At 47.7% G+C, this 21,754-nt stretch overlaps 1 protein-coding gene across 1 annotated transcript in view; it reads right to left on the bottom strand.

Annotated features, from left to right (window-relative positions):
* Positions 1-519, bottom strand: part of LOC119309237 (transmembrane protein 205-like) — a 2,883-nt gene extending 2,364 nt beyond the window's left edge. Inside the window, exons 1-2 of the mRNA XM_037585272.1 lie at positions 197-519; positions 7-94 (exon numbers count right to left, since the gene is read on the bottom strand). Of these exons, the coding sequence (XP_037441169.1) occupies positions 7-94; positions 197-399 (291 nt within the window). The 5' untranslated portion in view covers positions 400-519. The remainder of the gene's footprint in view (positions 1-6; positions 95-196) is intronic.
* Between the last annotated feature and the right edge of the window lie 21,235 nt (positions 520-21,754).

Genomic DNA, 21,754 nt, shown 5'->3' with positions numbered 1-21,754 from the left:
GGCGACGGAGACGGCGGCGCAGGCGGAGATGAGCGTGAAATAGGCCGGGAACATCTTCCCCTGCAGGTTCCCGAACTGGTGCCTCGGCAGATTCCTTGGAGGATTCAGTAAAAGCGAATCGATCAGCTCGAGAGATTTCGTTTTTTTTTTTTTTGAAATTGGGGGAATTCGAGCAAGGGGAGAAGCAGTTGATTACTTGAACATGATGATTCCACCGATGAAGGTAGCCCAAAGCGCAGCGCCCCAGCAGGTGGCGAAGCAGAGGAGGTGGGACACCTTGGCGGCCGTGACGGCGGTGGCGCCGGAGCCGGAGCGGTCGCCGACGAGGACATCTGGGGCGAAGAGGACGCCCGCCGCGAAGAAGCACACCGCGGACAGGAACCGTGTCGCCCACGCCATCGCTGCTCGCCGATTGCTAGAGAGGGGGAAGGAGGAGAGGAAGGGAGAGTCGACGCGTCGTTTCTGTGAGAGAGAACTCAGGAAGGAGGTACTTGATGATGTATCTTGGGGGGCTCGGGGCCTTCTAGAAGCTTCAAGGCCATACCCGTATTATAACACTAGCACCAACCATACTCATAACTAGTGGGACAGAATTTTGGTCATACTAGCAGTGTGACTGCATACTAGCAATGTTACCGTGGGTTGCAACGGATCTAAAGTAGAATGATACTTGATCACAGACTTAAAAAAGAACACCCTAATTTTGGTGTACATATATCACTAAAAATATATTATGTTTCATTCAAAATATATTCCTCGGACCGTTTTCATGAAGTGAGGGAGGGATGATACTAACGGGTTTTCTGTAAATTGGAGCAGAGAAGTGGGTTATTGTTGTAAAAAGGTCACAACTTACCTCATAGTCGTTAGATGCAGATCTAAAGATTAGAAATGACGGATGACAGACACACCATCATCATCAACTGAGTCTTTCATAGGAGTAGATACTATAGGCAATGTTGAGCATATTTATCGTCTCGGTCAGCGGGATTAGACATTAATCAGAAATCGTCTGATTAATCGATTTTATCGGTCCAAATTTCAGGCTTCCAACACTAAAATACACTATATTCAACAACAAAACAATATTTGATTGTTACCTTGATTTTAGCCTTTGAATCCTCGTATAATGACAAACAAAATAGAACAACAATACATATTGTGTAACAAGGTTCACAAAACACAAATTTACATAGTTTTTACAAACATAGTGCTATAAATAGGATTGATTTATGGATAGATTCTCAATAAACGATGAAGATAGGCATAATCTTATCGATCACCCCCGAGTAGCGATAAACCAAAAAATTAATCGTTGAATCGGAAGATCTTTTAAACAATGCGTCATAAGTACTCCTCTGAATAAAATGATTTTATATTTCTTTACGCAGAGAGTATGTCACTAATATATAAAGGATAACGCTAACGCCCACACGTATGGTGGGAGTTAAACCCGCCTACACGCCCTATAGCACACAGACTGCGCCACGTCACCGCATGCATGCATGTGGGATTTTTTTTGGATTTTTAGTTTTAAAATGTTTTATCTCCTAAAATGAAAAATCCAATTGAAGATCCGTTTTCACCATTAAATCCCTCGTGACGAGATCTTCGAAACTAGATCTCATATCAATATATTTCGACGAATTTTTTTTGGGTTAAAAGTTGTCATGTCTATTGCATATGAATTGCCATGATGTTTACACTAGAGTTGTCATGATATGTTTCAGCTATTTTCTTCTACATTTAAAAGTAAATTTTGACATATTATAAAACGGGTAATTAAGAAACTAAACTTGCCATGAACCATAAACTAAAATTACCATGATACATGCACTTAAAATTGCCATGGTTCATACAAAAAATAATTTTCATGCTCAAAGTATTGGAATTGCCATCATCAAAAACAAAAATTGCCATGCTCTAGAAACTAAAATTGCCACATGGCAACTTTAGTTTAAGCACTATGACAACTGCAATATAAACATCATGGCAACTTTTGGGCAAAAGAAAATTTTCGTCAAAACATATCAACATGGGGTCTAGTTCTGAAGATCTCGTCGAGATGGATTTAATGATGAAAACGGATTTTTAATACGATTTTTTAATTAGGAGATAAAACATTTTTAAGCCAAAAACCAAAAAGATTCCTGCTGATGTCATCTGTTCATACGTGGCAAAATAAGTGATGATGGAGACGTGTGGGTGATGTGTAAGATGCCACACGTGTGGGCATTAGTTTTTTCGTATATAAATCTTAGATCAAATTTAACGTAAACTCACCCAATATGCTATAGTAGTATACTTATTGGCATGTTTGTTTTTCTAGGGAAATTGTGAGTTTTTCCTTAGGTAAAGGTATAATGGCATCTGCAACGGCGACCTGCAAATGTCCTTTTCCTAGTCGGTCTTGCAGAACACCGCCTCGCCCACCTCATCGCACTCCTTGTAGGCGGCCGCCACCTCTGCCACCCGCTGGCGGTACCGCCAGCGGGCGAGGCGGATCTCGCCGGAGGAGCGATAAGTGTCGAGCAACGCCTCCTGCTCCGTCAAGTCCGCATCCGACGAGATCACCCTGCTGCGGCGAGATGCTCCTTCGCCTGTAGGTGCCCCTGAAGGAGTTGGTGGTTGTAGGCGTCGTCGTCATGCGCCTCCTGGAACTGCTTCTCCCACACCATGTCCATGTAACGGGCACGGGCCTCGCCGATGGTCATGGTGCAATGCGAGGGTGGCGCAGAGGTGGAGGAGTGTGGCGCGGACGGGGAGGGTGGAGCCTTCTTCTATGGCATTCACCTTCTTGGTGGTGGTTCTTGATGATCCCCAAGTGTAGGGAATCATCGTAGCAATTCCAAAGGTGGAAGTGATAAGCATGGAGTGTCGAACCCACAAGGAGCTAAAGGCAAGGTCAATATTCTCTTAGTCCTATCTGCCACTGATACGACTCTACGCACACCGAACGTTTGCTTCCAACTAGAAACGAGAAATAAAACTACGTTGTGGGTATGAAGAGGATAACTTTGTATGATATCGAAGAGTTAAAATATAAAAGTAGGTGCTGCTATCATAAATTTAAAATATATTACTAAATATTATAAATAGCGAGTGTGGAATAATGATGGGTCAGTCTGCGGAATTATCCTAGGCAATTGTTAACAAGACTGGTGGTCGTCATTGCAATTTCATATTAGGGAGATGCATAAGCTAACATACTTTCTCTTCTTGGATCATATGCACTTATGATTGGAACTCTAGCAAGCATCCGCAACTACTAAAGATCATTAAGGTAAAACCCAACCATAGCACTAAAGCATCAAGTCCCCTTTATCCCATACGCAACAATCCCCTTACTCGGGTTTATGCTTCTGTCACTCAAGCAACCCACTATAAGCGAATCATGAACGTATTGCAACACCCTACAGCAGGAATCCCTCACGCTTGCATGACACGAAGGGCATAATAGGACAGCACCAAAATAAAACATACAACTCATACCAATCTAGATCATCAATCAACCCAAAGACAAAGGATATCTACTCAAAACATCATAGGATGGCAACACATCATTGGATCATAATATGTGGCATAAAGCACCATGTTCAAGTAGGGATTACAGCGGGGTGCGGGAGAGTGGACCGCGTAAAATAGATGAGGATGGTGATGTTGATGAAGACGATCACCGCGGCGATGATTCCCTTCCGATGGCACTCCGGCGCCACCGAGAGAGAGGAGGAGAAGTTCTCCTCCTTGTGCTTCCTACTCCATGGCCTCCCCCCTGGATGGGGAGAGGTTCCCCCTCTGGTCCTTAGCCTTCATGGCGATGATGGCCCCTCCGGGATCCTTCTCCATGGCCTCCGGTGATGATGGCCCCCTCCAGTAGGGTGCCAGAGAGGACCTAGATTGATTTCTCGTGGCTATAGAGGCTTGCGACGGTGGAACTTCCGATCTAGGTTTCTCTCTGGGGGTTTCTGTATTTACAGGAATTTTTGGCGTCGGTTTCACGTTAGGGGGGTCTCCGAGTCGTCCACGAGATAGGGGGCACGCCCAGGGGGTAGGGCGCGCCCTCCACCCTCGTGGACGGCTCGGGACTCTTCTCGTCCATCTCTGATGCTCCGTGGGCTTCTTCTAGTCCCTAAAAAATCATCAAAAATTGGCACGTCAACTGGACTCCGTTTGCTATTCCTTTTCTGTAAAACTCAAAAACATGAAAAAAACAGAAACTGGCACTGGGCTCTAGGTTAATAGGTTAGTCCCAAAAATCATATAAAATAGCATATAAAACATCTAAGATGGATAATATAATAGCATGAATACTTCATAAATTATAGATACGTTGGAGACGTATCAAGCATCCCCAAGCTTAATTCCTGCTCGTCCTCGAGTAGGTAAATGATAAAAGAAATAATTTATGAAGTGTGAACGCTAGAAGGTGCACAAGTTTGATCAATGATAATTTCAATCACCTTTTATAGCATCATTATATATCATAGCAGTAGCTTAACTCATAAAACTTCTCATGATCAAGCTATTCACATGTTAAAAGTATAGATCATAAACTTTCTTGAAAACTAACAAACCATGCTCTTAGTCATCAAACAATTGCAGTTCATCTTATTTTCGGGAAGGGTCTTTGTAAGAGCTTTGGTTCAGCAAACTCCACATACTCAACTATCATTTAATCTTTCACAATTGCTAACACTCATGTGATACTTATGGGTTCAAAGTTTTAATCGGACACAGAGAAAGATAGGGGCTTATAGGTTCGCTTCCCAACCTTTTACCTCAAGGGTATTGTCAAGAATAATACTTTATAAAAACCTACATCCAAGTGGATATATATATCCGGATCACTCCAACACAAAGTGCTTGCCAAAGGAAAAAAAGTGTAAAAAGGAAAGGTGATGATCACCACGACTCTTGTATAAGGGTAGAAGATAAAAGTAAAAAATAGGCCCTTCGCAGAGGGAAGCATAGGTTGTCATGCGATTTTATGGTTGGATGCACAAAATATTAATGCAAAAGAACGTCACTTTATATTTCCGCTTGTGATAAAGACCTTTATTATGCAGTCCGTCGCTTTTATATCTTCCCTATCACAAGTTCGTATAAAGCTTATTTTCTTTGCACTAATAGATTGTACATATTTAGAAAGAAATTTTTATTACATGCATCAACGACAACTTACTTGAAGGATCTTACTCAATCCATAGGTAGGTATGGTGGACTCTCATGGCAAAACTGGTTTAAGGGATGTTGGAAGCACAAGTAGTATTTCTACTTGGTGCAAAGAATTTGGCTAGCATGAGAGGGAAAGGCAAGCTCATCATGTTGGATGATCCAAGACAATATAACTTTCTGGATATAGGAAAACATAACCCATTAAGTTGTCTTCCTTGTCCAACATCAACTTTTTAGCATGTCATATTTTAATGAGTTCTCACAATTACAAAAGATGTCCAAGATAGTATATTTATATGTGAAATCACTCTTCCTTCAATATTCTTTCATGAATTGTGCAAGTGACCAATTATGTGTTTGCTAACTTTCAATAAGTTTACTACCTATACTTATTATGTGTGAAGCCATTACTCCCCATGCTATAAGCATATGAAGAAAGGATATCTACTCAAAACATCATAGGATGGCAACACTTCATTGGATCATAATATGTGGCATAAAGTACCATGTTCAAGTAGGGATTACAGCGGGGTGCAGGTGAGTGGACCGCGTAAAATAGATGAGGATGGTGATGATGATGGTGATGTTGATGAAGACGATCACTGCAGCGATGATTCCCCTCCCAATGGCACTCCGACACCACCGGGAGAGAGGAGGAGAAGTTCTCCCCCTTGTGCTTCCTCCTCCATGGCCTCCCCCCTGGATGGGGAGAGGTTCCCCCTCTAGTCCTTGGCCTTCATGGTGATGATGGCCCCTCCGGGATCCTTCTCCATGGCCTCCGGTGATGATGGCCCCCTCCTGCAGGGTACCAGAGAGGGACTAGATTGATTTCTCGTTGAGGGAGTCCTGGACTAGGGGGTGTCCGGACAGCCGGACTATCATCGTCAGCCGGACTCCAAGACTATGAAGATACAAGATTGAAGACTTCGTCCCGTGTCCGGATGGGACTTTCCTTGGCGTGGAAGGCAAGCTTGGCGATACGGATATGTAGATCTCCTACCATTGTAACCGACTCTGTGTAACCCTAGCCCTCTCCGGTGTCTATATAAACCGGAGGGTTTTAGTCCGTAGGACGAACAACCATTTACAACAATCATACCATAGGCTAGCTTCTAGGGTTTAGCCTCCTTGATCTCGTGGTAGATCCACTCTTGTACTACCCATATCATCAATATCAATCAAGCAGGAGTAGGGTTTTACCTCCATCGAGAGGGCCCGAACCTGGGTAAAAACATCGTGTCCCTTGTCTCCTGTTACCATCCGCCTAGACGCACAGTTCGGGTGTCAGGACCCCGACTCGATGCCACATAGGTCTAGCATGTAACACCTCATATCACTTTGTGGCCTCACGCACGGTATTCCCACGGGTGTCGCCTTACCTTTTCCCGGGACCGTTTGCACCTTTTGGCACACGTATATGATAGTGTCGCTAGTACCCATATGATAAGGAGCCCGGGCTGACATGGCTAGTCGTAAACCCAAAGTGGCACAGACTTACAGGGACATGCATCCATGACCCAGCAACGAACGTGTCGGTCATCAGCAAGTGGGTCCAGCCTGTAGCACTGGGCTAGCAGGACTCCGGTATACCGGGCTGTAGCGGGCTAACAGGACTCCGGTACTCAATGCGTGACATTTCCCCGAAGGGACAGACACAGGAACGAAGAAGGACACATGCCGGCCAGCCTAAGTGTTCCAGAGCAGTAGCAAGCTACCATGGCTCAGTGGTAACACTAGGAGACATTTCCCGGTAAGAGAGGCTACTAAGGATAAACAACTAGATAGTCAGATCCCACACATACCAAGCATTTCAATCATACACACAATATGCTCGATATGTGCAAATACAACAAGGCATCACAACATGACTCTATGACACAAGTACTTTATTTAAGGCCCAGAGAGCCATACATAACATATACAAAGGTACGGGTCACACGACCCAGCATTCAAGTCATACAGTCATACAAACCAGCAGCGGAAGTAACTTGTCTGAGTACAGACAACTAGTAAAATAAAAGAGGCTTGGAAAGCCTAGCTATACTACGTGGTCCTTCACAAGCTCAGGATCACCACCTGGGCCTTAGCCTACTCATTGATGTCAACGTCTACGAAGAACCCATCAGAAGGGGTTGCAGCGTCTTCTATAAAATGTAAATTATAGCAACATGAGTACAAAGGTACTCAGCAAGACTTACATCATATCCTACATACATGCACATTATCAAGAAGGGTTGGTGGAGTTATTGCAGCAAGCCAGCTTTGACTCTTGGCTAGACTATCCTACGAGACTCCAACTTGAAATGGTTTTGCGTACACGAGTCCACTACTCACCACTTCAATACACTACCGAGGATCCACCTCCGTCTTCCTACGGAAGAGCCATCCTCGGCACTCACACTTATCTTGAGGCTTTTAGTAGTTTCCATTTACTTTTCTATGAACTGTATAGGCAACCAAGTAGTCCTTTACCGCGGACGTGGCTATTCGAATAGATCATGATAACCCTGCAGGGGTGTACTTCTTCATACACGCTCTCACCACTTACCGTCGTTTACACGACATGTACTCGGCAACCTTCAAGCGGAAGCCCAACGTGGGTGTCGGCCACGACCTACCTAATCACCTAAGTCTCTAGTCCAGGTTTATCGCCTATTCGGGTTCCATCCATGAGGAGATCCGGCCGAGGTTTCGCTCACAGCCCCAAACGATGTGAACAGGGTTCCCGAGATACCTAACGGGTATTCGGTACACCGTTCCACGTACCTACCGCATCACAGCCCATCCCTACGGTCAGCGCTGTCCACGGCCTCCAGTAGGCTACAAACACCAGAAACTACTTGCAACTCCTGGACAGAGAACTAGGGTGAATAAGAAGTCGAGAGGGTCCATTGGTTTCGGGCCCAATGCATGGTACTAGCTGAGTCTTAAATCACACATACAGATCTCAGTGCTTAAGGTCGGCTTCAATGAAACAACCCACCATGTACTCCTACATGGCCTCTCATCGATACCTTTACCAAATCATGTTCACCACACCACTTTCATTACCGACATAATCATTTCACTCTAGTCCATCACCCAGATGGACCAGACCTGACACGACTCTAAGCATAGCAGGCATAGCAAGGTAGGAACAACACATACATATGGCTCAAACAACTCCTACACATGCTAGTGGGTTTCATCTAGTTACTGTGGCAATGACAGGTCATGCAGAGGAAATGGGTTCAACTACCGTAACACACAGCAGTTTGAAACGCGTTGTCTTAATGCAGTAAACGAGAGCAGGAGCGAGAACATGGGATTGTATCGATATGATCAAATGGTTGGTTGCTTGCCTGATGGTTCGATGCACTGATACGGTTCTTCGTTAGGGTAATCACGGTACTCCTCGGAGGCAGAACCTGCCGCAAAGAACACCGATACACAACCATCACCAAACAATGTGCAACAATATGATGCATGCATGAAACATGGCAATATGAGTGTGTTGGGCTAATGCAACTAAGACTAGAAGGGTTTGAACCAATTTGAATCAAAGATTCAAATTTCAAACTCATACATGGCCCTTTAAAGTGTTTTTTCCTTGTTCTGCATTAAACATCAAGTTAACTTGTTTAGTCATGCATGAAAATAGTACAGATGGATAGATTGGATTTTTCTGATCATTTTTCATATATAATTTGTCTGATTTGGAGTTACAGAATAATAGTTATGAATTTTTGAAGTTTAAACTATATTCTGGAATTTCCTATATTAGATTAAATCCAGAAAATCAATTACTGCGTCAGCCTGACGTCAGTGTGACATCAGCAGGTCAACGGGACACGTCCGGGTCAAACCTTACAGTGGGTCCCGCGTGTCAGTGTGATTAATTAAACTAAAATTAATTTAAACTAATCCTAATTAGTTAACAGGGCTGGGCCTTACCTGTCATTGACTCAGGGGAGTCAACCAGGGCCCACCCGTGGTCAAACCCGGGTCGGCTGCACCGGCGTTTAGCCACCGGCGAGCCCGACGCGGCGGCGGAAGTGATTTTTGCCGTTCCGGCAACCAAACGAGCCGCGGAGGCCACCGGAGAGGAGCTGAGGTCGAGCCGCAGCTCTTGGTGGAGTCCGTTGGGGTTGGGGTGGCCGGAGTTGGCGCCGGCGACGACTTTGGCGGCCACCGGAGTTCGGCCGAAGTCGAACTTGTCGCTAGGGGGGTCGGTGAGGTGCGGGGAGTAGCTAGTTAGGTGCTACGTGACGCGGTGAGCATGATGGACACCGTGGAGTGGTCGGAGGGTGACCGGGAGCATGTCGGCGACGAGCTCCACGGTGGTGGGTGCGGTTGAGCTCCGGGAGGTCTCTACACGGCTCGGGAGCAAGAAAAGAAGAGAGGGGAAGATGGCTAAGCTCACGGGAAGTTCGACGAAGCCCTTGGTGCGGCCGGGGACGGACCGGAGCGACGACGACGTTGAAGGGGATCTCCGGCGACGACGGTTCGGGCGAGGTCGTTGCGGTGGACTCGGGCGTTGCGAGCGCTCGGGGCTCGGCTTGCTCGATGAAGTGGACAGCGGCGGAGCTCCTGGACACGACGAGAGGACGCACGGGCGGCGGGGAGCACGGCTATGACGTAGGCACGGCGGTGGTGGCGTCGGTCATGGCGGGGGAGCACGAGGGAGAGGAGCTGGAGAGGAGAGGGGGTGTCTAGGGGGTTCGGGGGAGAGAGAGAGGGCGATCCACGACGTCACCGGGCGAGGGGAGCGGCGAGGCGGCGAGCAGGTGCGTGGCGCGCGCTGCGGTCGCCGTTGGGCACCTGCCTGCCTGCCTGGCCGGCAAGCAGCTCGCTGGAGCGGCGCTGGGCTGGGCCGGCAGGTGGGCCGGTTGCTGGCGCCAGGTAAGCTTTTCTATTTTTCTCTGTTTTCTGTTTTTTAATACTTCTGCAACTTTGTTGAATTAATAAAAATACTTAGGCAACTCCTAAAATCACCAAACTACTCCTGGTCCATAGTTGGATTATTTCCAACATGAAACATTTTAGTTTGGAGATATTTGAGCATTTAAATATTTTATATAATTTTAAATGCCCAAATTCAAATATTTATGATTTAATTCACAAACCCTAAGATGGCCTAGGAAAATGTGCATCACTTTTGGCAGAGGTTCTGAACCAAGACAAAAATGATGGGCATTTTAGAAGGGCATTTCAGGTTCATTGAAAAAGTTTTTAGTAAACCCTAGTTGGTTTCAGAGGGGGCTGGGGGTTCTGTCATCCCCATTTCAGGTTTCTGATGAAAGAGTAAATATGATGCAACACTCTAATGCATGAACTAGCTAGGGTGTGACAACTCACCCCCACTCAAAAGAATCTCGTCCCGAGATTTGGGTTCTTCCGGAAAGAAGGCGGGGTACTCGAGTCGAAGACGATCCTCCCTTTCCCAAGTTGCTTCATCCTCAGAATGGTGCGACCATTGAACTTTGAGAAACTTGATATTATGACGTCGAGTGGTACGCTCGGCCTGATCGAGGATACGAATGGGGTACTCTCGATATGTAAGATTATCTTGGAGATCAAGCGTTTCGTGGTCCACTCCACGGATAGGATCCGAGAAGCAACGCCTGAGTTGAGAAACATGGAAGACATCATGGACTCTGGAGAGATGCGGAGGTAGTTCCAACTGGTAGGCAACTTCTCCTCGTTTAGCGAGAATGCGAAAGGGTCCAATGTAACGAGGAGCCAATTTGCCTTTGATACCGAAACGATGGGTTCCCTTTAGAGGGGTAACCCGAAGGTAAGCCTTCTCGTCAACCTCGAAAGTCATAGCCTTATGTTTTCGGTCATATTGACTCTTCTGACGAGATTGGGCTGTTTTCAACTTTTCACGAACGATGCGAACTTGCTCTTCTGCTTCCTGAATCATATCCGGGCCAAAGAATTGTCTTTCCCCGGTTTCTGACCAGTTAAGGGGTGTTCGACACCGTCGTCCATAGAGAACTTCAAAAGGGACTTTACCCAAGCTAGATTGATAGCTGTTGTTGTAAGCGAATTCGGCAAATGGAAGGCATTTCTCCCACTCCATTCCGAATGAGATAACAGAGGCTCGAAGCATGTCTTCTAGAATCTGGTTGACGCGTTCCACCTGACCACTCGACTGAGGGTGGAAAGCGGTGCTAAAAGAAAGGCGGGTTCCCATAGCATTTTGGAAACTTTCCCAAAATCGAGAGGTGAAAAGACTTCCTCGATCCGAGTTAATTTCCAAAGGAACACCATGGAGAGACACTATTCGGGAGATGTATAAGTCTGCCAACTGACTAGCGGTTATACTCTCACGAACAGGTAAGAAATGGGCCACTTTGGAAAGACGATCGACAACGACGAAGATAGCATTATTCCCTCTCTTGGTCCTGGGAAAACCGGTAATGAAATCCATACCAATTTTATCCCATTTCCATTCAGGAATAGCTAAGGGTTGAAGGGTGCCAGCAGGCCGTTGATGCTCTGCTTTTACACGATGGCAGACGTCACAATTAGCAATATACTGAGCAATTTCTCTTTTCATCCTAGTCCACCAGAACCTCTGGCGTAGGTCCTGATACATCTTAGTACTACCGGGATGAATGGTGAGAGGAGATTCATGAGCTTCCTTAAGGATCAATCGTCTCAGGTTTCGCACCTTGGGAACCACTAGTCGATTCCCGAAGTATACGACCCCTTGATCATCAATGGAGAAACAATTTGCAACTCCTTTGTTGATGTTTCTCTTGATGCGGGAAATTCCCGGATCTACCTTCTGTGCTTTGATGATCTGATCCGTAAGGGTAGGTTTTGCCACCAAGGTGGAAAGAAAACCTTGAGGAACAATGTGAAGGTTAAGCTTCCGAAATTCCTCATGGAGAAGCGGTTGACTTTTTTGTAACATCAGGTTGTTACAATAAGATTTACGACTTAGCGCATCAGCCATGACGTTGGCTTTCCCTGGGGTGTAAGTTATTCCTAAGTCGAAATCTGTGATCAACTCAACCCAACATCTTTGCCTGAGATTCAAATCCGGTTGGGTGAAGATATACTTCAGACTTTGGTGATCAGTGAATATTTCGCAACGATTACCAAGAAGGTAATGTCGCCAGGTTTTAAGTGCATAGACTACGGCTGCAAGCTCTAGATCATGAGTAGGATAATTCTCCTCATGTGGGTGCAATTGCCGTGAAGCGTAAGCAATTACGTGTCGATCTTGCATGAGAATGCAACCTAGTCCTTGTCGCGAGGCGTCGCAGTAGATAACAAAGTCCTTAGAGAAGTCTGGCGGTACCAGTACGGGAGCAGAAGTCAGGCGTCTTTTCAGTTCCTGAAAGCTGTGCTCACATTGTGGAGTCCATTCGAACTTTTTATCTTTCTTGAGGAGTTCGGTTAGAGGTTTAGCAACTTTGGAGAAATTTTCGACAAAGCGACGGCAATAGCTCGCTAAGCCCAGAAAACTCCGAACTTGCTTGACCGATTCAGGTGGAGTCCAATTAAGGACGGCTTGAACTCGCTCAGGGTTAACAGCAATACCTTTACCAGATATTACATGACCCAGATAGGTCACTTCTGACAACCAAAATTCACATTTGGAAAACTTGGCATAAAGGCGATGCTCTCGAAGTTTCTTCAACACTAGCCTTAGATGTTCGGCATGTTCTTCCTCGTTCTTGGAGTAGATGAGTATATCATCGAGGTAAACCACGACGAATTTATCCAAATACTCCATGAAGATTGAGTTCATTAACCGAGAAAAGGTGGCTGGAGCGTTGGTTAAACCGAAGGACATGACGGTGTACTCGTATTGGCCATAACGAGTAACAAAGGCCGTTTTAGGAATGTCCCCGTTCCTGATTTTGATTTGATGGTAGCCTAACCTCAAATCCATTTTGGAGAAGACTGAGGATCCAGCGAGCTGATCATACAGGTCGTTGATCCTGGGGAGCGGATATTTGTTCTTGATTGTGACCAAATTGACAGGTCGATAATCTACAACCATCCGGTCCGTACCATCCTTCTTCTTGACGAAGAGGACGGGGCAAGCCCATGGAGATGAACTAGGTCGGATGAAACCCTTTTTCAAGGACTCATCGAGTTGTTTCTTAAGCTCGGCTAGTTCTAGTGGTGCCATCTTATAGGGTCTTCTAGCAATCGGGACAGTTCCTGGAATAAGGTCTATTACGAACTCAACATCCCTGTCAGGTGGAACACCTGGCAATTCCTCTGGGAAGACATCCGGGAAGTCACGGACTACCGGAACGTCCTCAAGGTCTGGCAAAGGTCTGGCGTTAAGAGAATATAACTGTCGCTTGGCTATTCGGGTCAAGACATTGACTATCTTCCCCGAGGGATGGGTGAGTTGAACAGTCCTAGAGAAACAATCAATTTTGGCATGATGAGCTGACATCCAGTCCATACCCAAGATGATATTAATATCTGAAGATTTAAGGGCTATCAAAGATGCGAGGAAAACAAGTCTGTCGACTTGAATTTCATTTCCATGGCTTACTCTAGAAGTTTGCCATTTGGATCCCGGAGTTTGAATTACCATAGAGGATGGCATGTCACAGAATGCGGTGTTATGCAAGCGAGCATAGTTCTCGGATATGAATGAATGAGATGCTCCTGTATCGAAAAGAACAGATGCCGGGTGGCAATTAACAAGGAGCGTACTGAGAACGATGTTGGGATCCTCTTGAGCTTCTTCGGCAGAGATACAGTTGGCATGGCCACGTGTAGCGGTGGCCGGCTTGGCGTGGAACACTTTCCCTGTCGGCTTGCCACGGCCAACAGCTTTAGCAGATTGGTTGGGGTTGGTCTGGGGACACTCGCGCATATAGTGGCCAGATTCCCCACACTTAAAGCAAGTCACAGAACTGGTACATGGAGGAGCATTGTTGGTTGGACCACCATAGGGCTTGGCTGGTGCAGACTGTTGAATGGGGCGAGGCGCCTGGAAGGATGGCCTCGGTGTGAACCTGGGTGGCAGGGCAGTGTTGGGCACCCACACGCGGCGCTTCTGAGGGCCAGCACCGGATGAGGAACCCACGTCACGGCCATGCTTGCGTGTTGCGTCATAATCAGTCTGACCAGTCTCAGCACTGATGGCCTTGTTAACAAGCTTCTGAAAAGATATGCACTCATGCAGACGGAGGTCGCGGCGAAGCTCAGGACTAAGTCCCTTACGGAACCTTGCTTGCTTCTTGGCATCAGTAGAAACTTCCTCAGTGTCATATCGTGCGAGGTTACCGAACTCCCTGCTGTAAGCATCCACAGAGAGTCGGCCTTGAGTGAAACTGCAAAATTCCTCACGTTTACGGTCCATGAGACCCTCCGGAATGTGATGTTCACGGAAAGCCTCGCTGAATTCAGCCTAAGTAGTGACATGGCCCGCTGGGCGCATAGCTCCATAATTCTCCCACCAGAGATTGGCGGGGCCTTCAAGATGATATGCAGCAAAGGTGACCTTGTCAGCCTCGGCTACTAGCGCGGAGCGCAGTTTGTGAGAAATACTGCGAAGCCAATCATCAGCGTCGAGAGGCTCGACGGAGTGGTGGAACGTGGGTGGATGTAACTTGATGAAATCACTGAGTGACACCACGTTAGTCCTCTGATGGTGTGCTGTGTTCTGTTCAATACGCTCCAACAAACGGTTGGTCTCCCGCTTGTTTCTTTCGGCTTCCATCATAACCTCGGCTAGGGAAGGAGGATGAGGCAGATTTGCATTCCTGACTTCACTGCCTTCGGCCTGCTCTTGGGGAGCAGGGTTAGTGCACGTGTTGACCATCCTAGGTAAACAAGACAATGATTTAGTCAGAATGATAAGATTCCGACATAGGATACAGAATGTAAGGAATAACTCGGAATGCAAGATGATCATCCGTATGACATGGTAGATACAGGAACTGCTTCTTTATTCCATCGTCATACACACCATACAAGGTTTAGTACAAGACCAAACAAGGTACTATTACGGTGAAAAGAGGATTACATCTCATCGGAGGCATCCCAAGCTCCTATACATTATTTTTCTACACCTCCAGAAGGCGGTACAACTAGGTCATATCCCACGAGTCACGCAGGACGATAGACGACACCGCTAGTACGAACTAGTGATACTACCACTAACTCAGACCGATCTGTAGTAGTCCTCGTAGAAGTCACCTCCATAGACTGGAAGCTCAACATGATCATCCGGGAACAGACGATCTCGCGGAGCTTGCGGACCATAGGGGCTAGGATGAGGTCTTGGACCAACAGACGGTGGCCTGCGGGGACCGCGAGGTGGGGTGATGCCTCCTACATCACGCCAACCCATCACGTCTGGCAGAGCAGATCTCACAGGATAGAGATCGCGCATATCCGAATATCCAGCTTGCACCGCCGGTGCAAACCGAGTCAACGTGGCCCAATGGTCAGCACGGGTATTGAAAAGCTCTAGCCTCAAGGCCCGATTTTCACGGTCCTTATCCTCGAGCATCTCAGCAGTGGTGCGAGTCCGTGAATCCTCCTGAGTGGGGTCAGCATAGATAGCCTGGAGATACCCTTGTGCTCCCGGAAGTGATCCTGGCATATACCGGAAATCAGAATCCCGAAATAGGCCAGTCCTGACTCGCATGATGGTCATCATAGAGTAGGCGGCGTCCTGCACAGCCATCTCAATAGTAACCCCGAGTCCATAGGAGCAGTGAAGGGGCTCGGTGGATCCAGGATAAGATGGAAATATCCTGACAGTGCAGAGATACTGGCTTTGATTAAAGTCTCGGAATTGCTCTTCGACCGTGTACTCAGGATACCAACGGTATCCAGCCTCAGTCATTACCCTGACCAACATGGCAGTATGGCCGGGTACATCTAGGCATCAAGTCAGGCGAACCACTTGATTAAGGTCGCGAGTGGCCATCTGAAAGCACAACCATAATGCAAAGGCATTAGAATTCCTACCAAAATTTCGGCAGCATAACAGCTGTAAATGCTCAAGAAGGATTTTGAGACATTTGACAAAGGATTTCATACACACTCAACATCATCATATCAAAGTTCTGAGTCCATCCTAACAACATGATGTGGTAGTAGAACTGTACTAGGCTTGTATCCATCAAACCTATAAGGTACTACTGATTAGTAACACGTGATCCTGATAGAGAGAATAGATCCTAATTCCTTAACCCCCGGTGGAAGAATAGACTGACTCAGATCAGAATGCAATAAGATAAAGGAGTAAAAAGAGCCTTACGTTCCAACCCACAAACAATTCCCCTACATATAACTAAAGAATTTCTAGACTCAACATCGACCAGTTTGGCTTGGAGAACCTACAGGCAGTCCGGCTCTAATGCCAACACTGTCAGGACCCCGACTCGATGCCACATAGGTCTAGCATGTAACACCTCATATCACTTTGCGGCCTCACGCACGGTATTCCCACGGGTGTCGCCTTACCTTTGCCCGGGACCGTTTGCGCCTTTTGGCACACGTATATGATAGTGTCGCTAGTACCCATATGATAAGGAGCCCGGGCTGACATGGCTAGTCGTAAACCCAAAGTGGCACAAACTTACAGGGACAGGCATCCATGACCCAGCAACGAACGTGTCGGTCATCAGCAAGTGGGTCCGGGCTGTAGCACTGGGCTAGCAGGACTCCGGTAAACCGGGTTGTAGCGGGCTAACAGGACTCCGGTACTCAATGCGTGACATTTCCCCGAAGGGACAGACACAGGAACGAAGAAGGACACATGCCGGCCAGCCTAAGTGTTCCAGAGCAGTAGCAAGCTACCATGGCTCAGTGGTAACACTAGGAGACATTTCCCGGTAAGAGAGGCTACTAAGGATAAACAACTAGATAGTCAGATCCCACACATACCAAGCATTTCAATCATACACACAATATGCTCGATATGTGCAAATACAACAAGGCATCACAACATGACTCTATGACACAAGTACTTTATTTAAGGCCCAAAGAGCCATACATAACATACACAAAGGTACGGGTCACACGACCCAGCATTCAAGTCATACAGTCATACAAACCAGCAGCGGAAGTAACTTGTCTGAGTACAGACAACTAGTAAAATAAAAGAGGCTTGGAAAGCCTAGCTATACTACGTGGTCCTTCACAAGCTCAGGATCACCACCTGGGCCTTAGCCTACTCATTGATGTCAATGTCTACGAAGAACCCATCAGAAGGGGTTGCAGCGTCTTCTGTAAAATGTAAATTATAGCAACATGAGTACAAAGGTACTCACCAAGACTTACATCAGATCCTACATACATGCACATTATCAAGAAGGGTTGGTGGAGTTATTGCAGCAAGCCAGCTTTGACTCTTGGCTAGACTATCCTACGAGACTCCAACTTGAAATGGTTTTGCGTACACGAGTCCACCATTCACCACTTCAATACACTACCGAGGATCCACCTCCGTCTTCCTACGGAAGAGCCATCCTCGGCACTCACACTTATCTTGAGGCTTTTAGTAGTTTCCATTTACTTGTCTATGAACTGTATAGGCAACCAAGTAGTCCTTTACCGCGGACGCGGCTATTCGAATAGATCATGATAACCCTGCAGGGGTGTACTTCTTCATACACGCTCTCACCACTTACCGTCGTTTACACGACATGTACTCGGCAACCTTCAAGCGGAAGCCCAACGTGGGTGTCGGCCACGACCTACCTAATCACCTAAGTCTCTAGTCCAGGTTTATCGCCTATTCGGGTTCCATCCATGAGGAGATCCGGCCGAGGTTTCGCTCACAGCCCCAAACGATGTGAACAGGGTTCCCGAGATACCTAACGGGTATTCGGTACACCGTGCCACGTACCTACCGCATCACAGCCCACCCCTACGGTCAGCGCTGTCCACGGCCTGCAGTAGGCTACAAACACCAGAAACTACTTGCAACTCCTGGACAGAGAACTAGGGTGAATAAGAAGTCGAGAGGGTCCATTGATTTCGGGCCCAATGCATGGTAGTAGCTGAGTCTTAAATCACACATACAGATCTCAGTGCTTAAGGTCGGCTTCAATGAAACAACCCACCATGTACTCCTACATGGCCTCTCATCGATACCTTTACCAAATCATGTTCACCACACCACTTTCATTACCGACATAATCATTTCACTCTAGTCCATCACCCAGATGGACCAGACCTGACACGACTCTAAGCATAGCAGGCATAGCAAGGTAGGAACAACACATACATATGGCTCAAACAACTCCTACACATGCTAGTGGGTTTCATCTAGTTACTGTGGCAATGACAGGTCATGCAGAGGAAATGGGTTCAACTACCGTAACACACAACAGTTTGAAACGCGTTGTCTTAATGCAGTAAACGAGAGCAGGAGCGAGAACATGGGATTGTATCGATATGATCAAATGGTTGGTTGCTTGCCTGATGGTTCGATGCACTGATACGGTTCTTCGTTAGGGTAATCACGGTACTCCTCGGAGGCAGAACCTGCCGCAAAGAACACCGATACACAACCATCACCAAACAATGTGCAACAATATGATGCATGCATGAAACATGGCAATATGAGTGTGTTGGGCTAATGCAACTAAGACCAGAAGGGTTTGAACCAATTTGAATCAAAGATTCAAATTTCAAACTCATACATGGCCCTTTAAAGTGTTTTTTCCTTGTTCTGCATTAAACATCAAGTTAACTTGTTTAGTCATGCATGAAAATAGTACAGATGGATAGATTGGATTTTTCTGATCATTTTTCATATATAATTTGTCTGATTTGGAGTTACAGAATAATAGTTATGAATTTTTGAAGTTTAAACTATATTCTGGAATTTCCTATATTAGATTAAATCCAGAAAATCAATTACTGCGTCAGCCTGACGTCAGTGTGACATCAGCAGGTCAACGGGACACGTCCGGGTCAAACCTGACAGTGGGTCCCGCGTGTCAGTGTGATTAATTAAACTAAAACTAATTTAAACTAATCCTAATTAGTTAACAGGGCTGGGTCCCACCTGTCATTGACTCAGGGGAGTCAACCAGGGCCCACCCGTGGTCAAACCCGGGTCGGCTGCACCGGCGTTTAGCCGCCGGCGAGCCCGACGCGGCGGCGGAAGTGATTTTTGCCGTTCCGGCAACCAAACGAGCCGCGGAGGCCATCGGAGAGGAGCTGAGGTCGAGCCGCAGCTCTTGGTGGAGTCCGTTGGGGTTGGGGTGGCCGGAGTTGGCGCCGGCGACGACTTTGGCGGCCACCGGAGTTCGGCCGAAGTCGAACTTGTTGCTAGGGGGGTCGGTGAGGTGCGGGGAGTAGCTAGTTAGGTGCTACGTGACGCGGTGAGCATGATGGACACCGTGGAGTGGTCGGGGTGGTGGGTGCGGTTGAGCTCCGGGAGGTCGCTACACGGCTCGGGAGCAAGAAAAGAAGAGAGGGGAAGATGGCTAAGCTCACGGGGAGTTCGAGAAGCCCTTGGTGCGGCCGGGGACGGACCGGAGCGACGACGGCGTTGAAGGGGATCTCCGGCGACGGCGGTTCGGGCGAGGTCGTTGCGGTGGACTCGGGCGTTGCGAGCGCTCGAGGCTCGGCTTGCTCGATGAAGTGGACAGCGGCGGAGCTCCTGGACACGACGAGAGGACGCACGGGTGGCGGGGAGCACGGCTACGACGTAGGCACGGCGGTGGTGGCGTCGGTCATGGCGGGGGAGCGCGAGGGGGAGGAGCTGGAGAGGAGAGGGGGTGTCTGGGGGGTTCGGGGGAGAGAGAGAGAGGGCGATCCACGACGTCACCGGGCGAGGGGAGCGGCGAGGCGGCGAGCAGGTGCGTGGCGCGCGCTGCGGTCGCCGTCGGGCACCTGCCTGCCTGCCTGGCCGGCAAGCAGCTCGCTGGAGCGGCGCTGGGCTGGGCCAGCAGGTGGGCCGGTTGCTGGCGCCAGGTAAGCTTTTCTATTTTTCTCTGTTTTCTGTTTTTTAATACTTCTGCAACTTTGTTGAATTAATAAAAATACTTAGGCAACTCCTAAAATCACCAAACTACTCCTGGTCCATAGTTGGATTATTTCCAACATGAAACATTTTAGTTTGGAGATATTTGAGCATTTAAATATTTTATATAATTTTAAATGCCCAAATTCAAATATTTATGATTTAATTCACAAACCCTAAGATGGCCTAGGAAAATGTGCATCACTTTTGGCAGAGGTTCTGAACCAAGACAAAAATGATGGGCATTTTAGAAGGGCATTTCAGGTTCATTGAAAAAGTTTTTAGTAAACCCTAGTTGGTTTCAGAGGGGGCTGGGGGTTCTGTCATCCCCATTTCAGGTTTCTGATGAAAGAGTAAATATGATGCAACACTCTAATGCATGAACTAGCTAGGGTGTGACATCGGGACCCCCTACCCGAGATCCGCCGGTTTTGACACCGACATTGGTGCTTTCATTGAGAGTTCCTCTGTGTCGTCACCAATAGGCTTGATGGCTTCTTCAATCAACAACAACGCCGTCCAGGGTGAGACTTTCCTCCCCGGACAGATCTTCGTATTTGGCGGCTTCGCACTGAGAGCCAATTCGCTTGGCCATCTGGAGCAGATCGAAAGCTACGCCCCTGGCCATCAGGTCAGGTTTGGAAGCCTAAACTTCACGGCTGACATCCGCGGGGACTTGATCTTCGATGGAGTCGAGCCACAGCCGAACGTGCCGCACTATCACGATGGGCATGATCTAGCTCTTCCGCTGGACAGTACCCTGGAGGCCGCACACGAATCCGCTCCGACCCATAGTTCGGAGCCGATCGCGCAGATCGTGGACGGGTGGCTGGACATCGCCTCGGGGGCTGCAACTTCTACGGCGATAGAGCCGAATACTGATCTTGTCCCTTATAAAGCTCGTGACTCCGAGGCGCCGGACTCCTTGCCGGACTCCGAACCTCCCGCGCCCCTGCCAATCGAATCCGATTGGGCGCCGATTATGGAGTTCACCGCCGCGGACATCTTTCAGCACTCACCCTTTGGCGACATCCTGAATTCGCTAAAGCATCTCTCGCTATCAGGAGAGCCCTGTCCGGACTGCGGTCAGGATGGTTGGGATGCGGACGACGAAGAAATTCAAAGCCCACCCACCACCCACTTCGTAGCCACTGTCGACGATCTAACCGACATGCTAGACTATGACTCCGAAGACATCGACGGTATGGACGACGATGCCGGAGACTACCAAGAACCAGCGCCTACCGAGCTCTGGAAGGCCACCCCAAACCATGTATATATGGTGGACACCCCAAAAGAAAGCGATGACGAGGAACAACGGGACGCGGCAAAGGATAATTCCGCCGACAAACAACCAAAACGGTGACGCAGACGCCGCCCTAAGTCCCGCCTCGACAAAAACAACACTCCTAATGACCCAACGATAGAGCAGGGCAAACCAGTGGATGACAAACATGCAACCAAGCAACCATCCGAGCAGGACGAATCGGACAATCAATCCATACCCGGCGAAAACAACAGTCCAGACGAACTCACGCCGGACACACCACCAGAGCATAAGAACCTGCACAAAAGACTGGTCGCCACTGCAAGAAGTCTGATAAAGAAAAAACGGAA

This window comes from Triticum dicoccoides, chromosome 5B (assembly GCF_002162155.2).
Source record: "Triticum dicoccoides isolate Atlit2015 ecotype Zavitan chromosome 5B, WEW_v2.0, whole genome shotgun sequence".
In the NCBI taxonomy this organism is placed as follows: Eukaryota; Viridiplantae; Streptophyta; class Magnoliopsida; order Poales; family Poaceae; genus Triticum; species Triticum dicoccoides.
The sequence above is the reverse complement of the archived record's forward strand: the minus strand, read 5'-3'. Positions and strand labels throughout refer to the sequence as shown.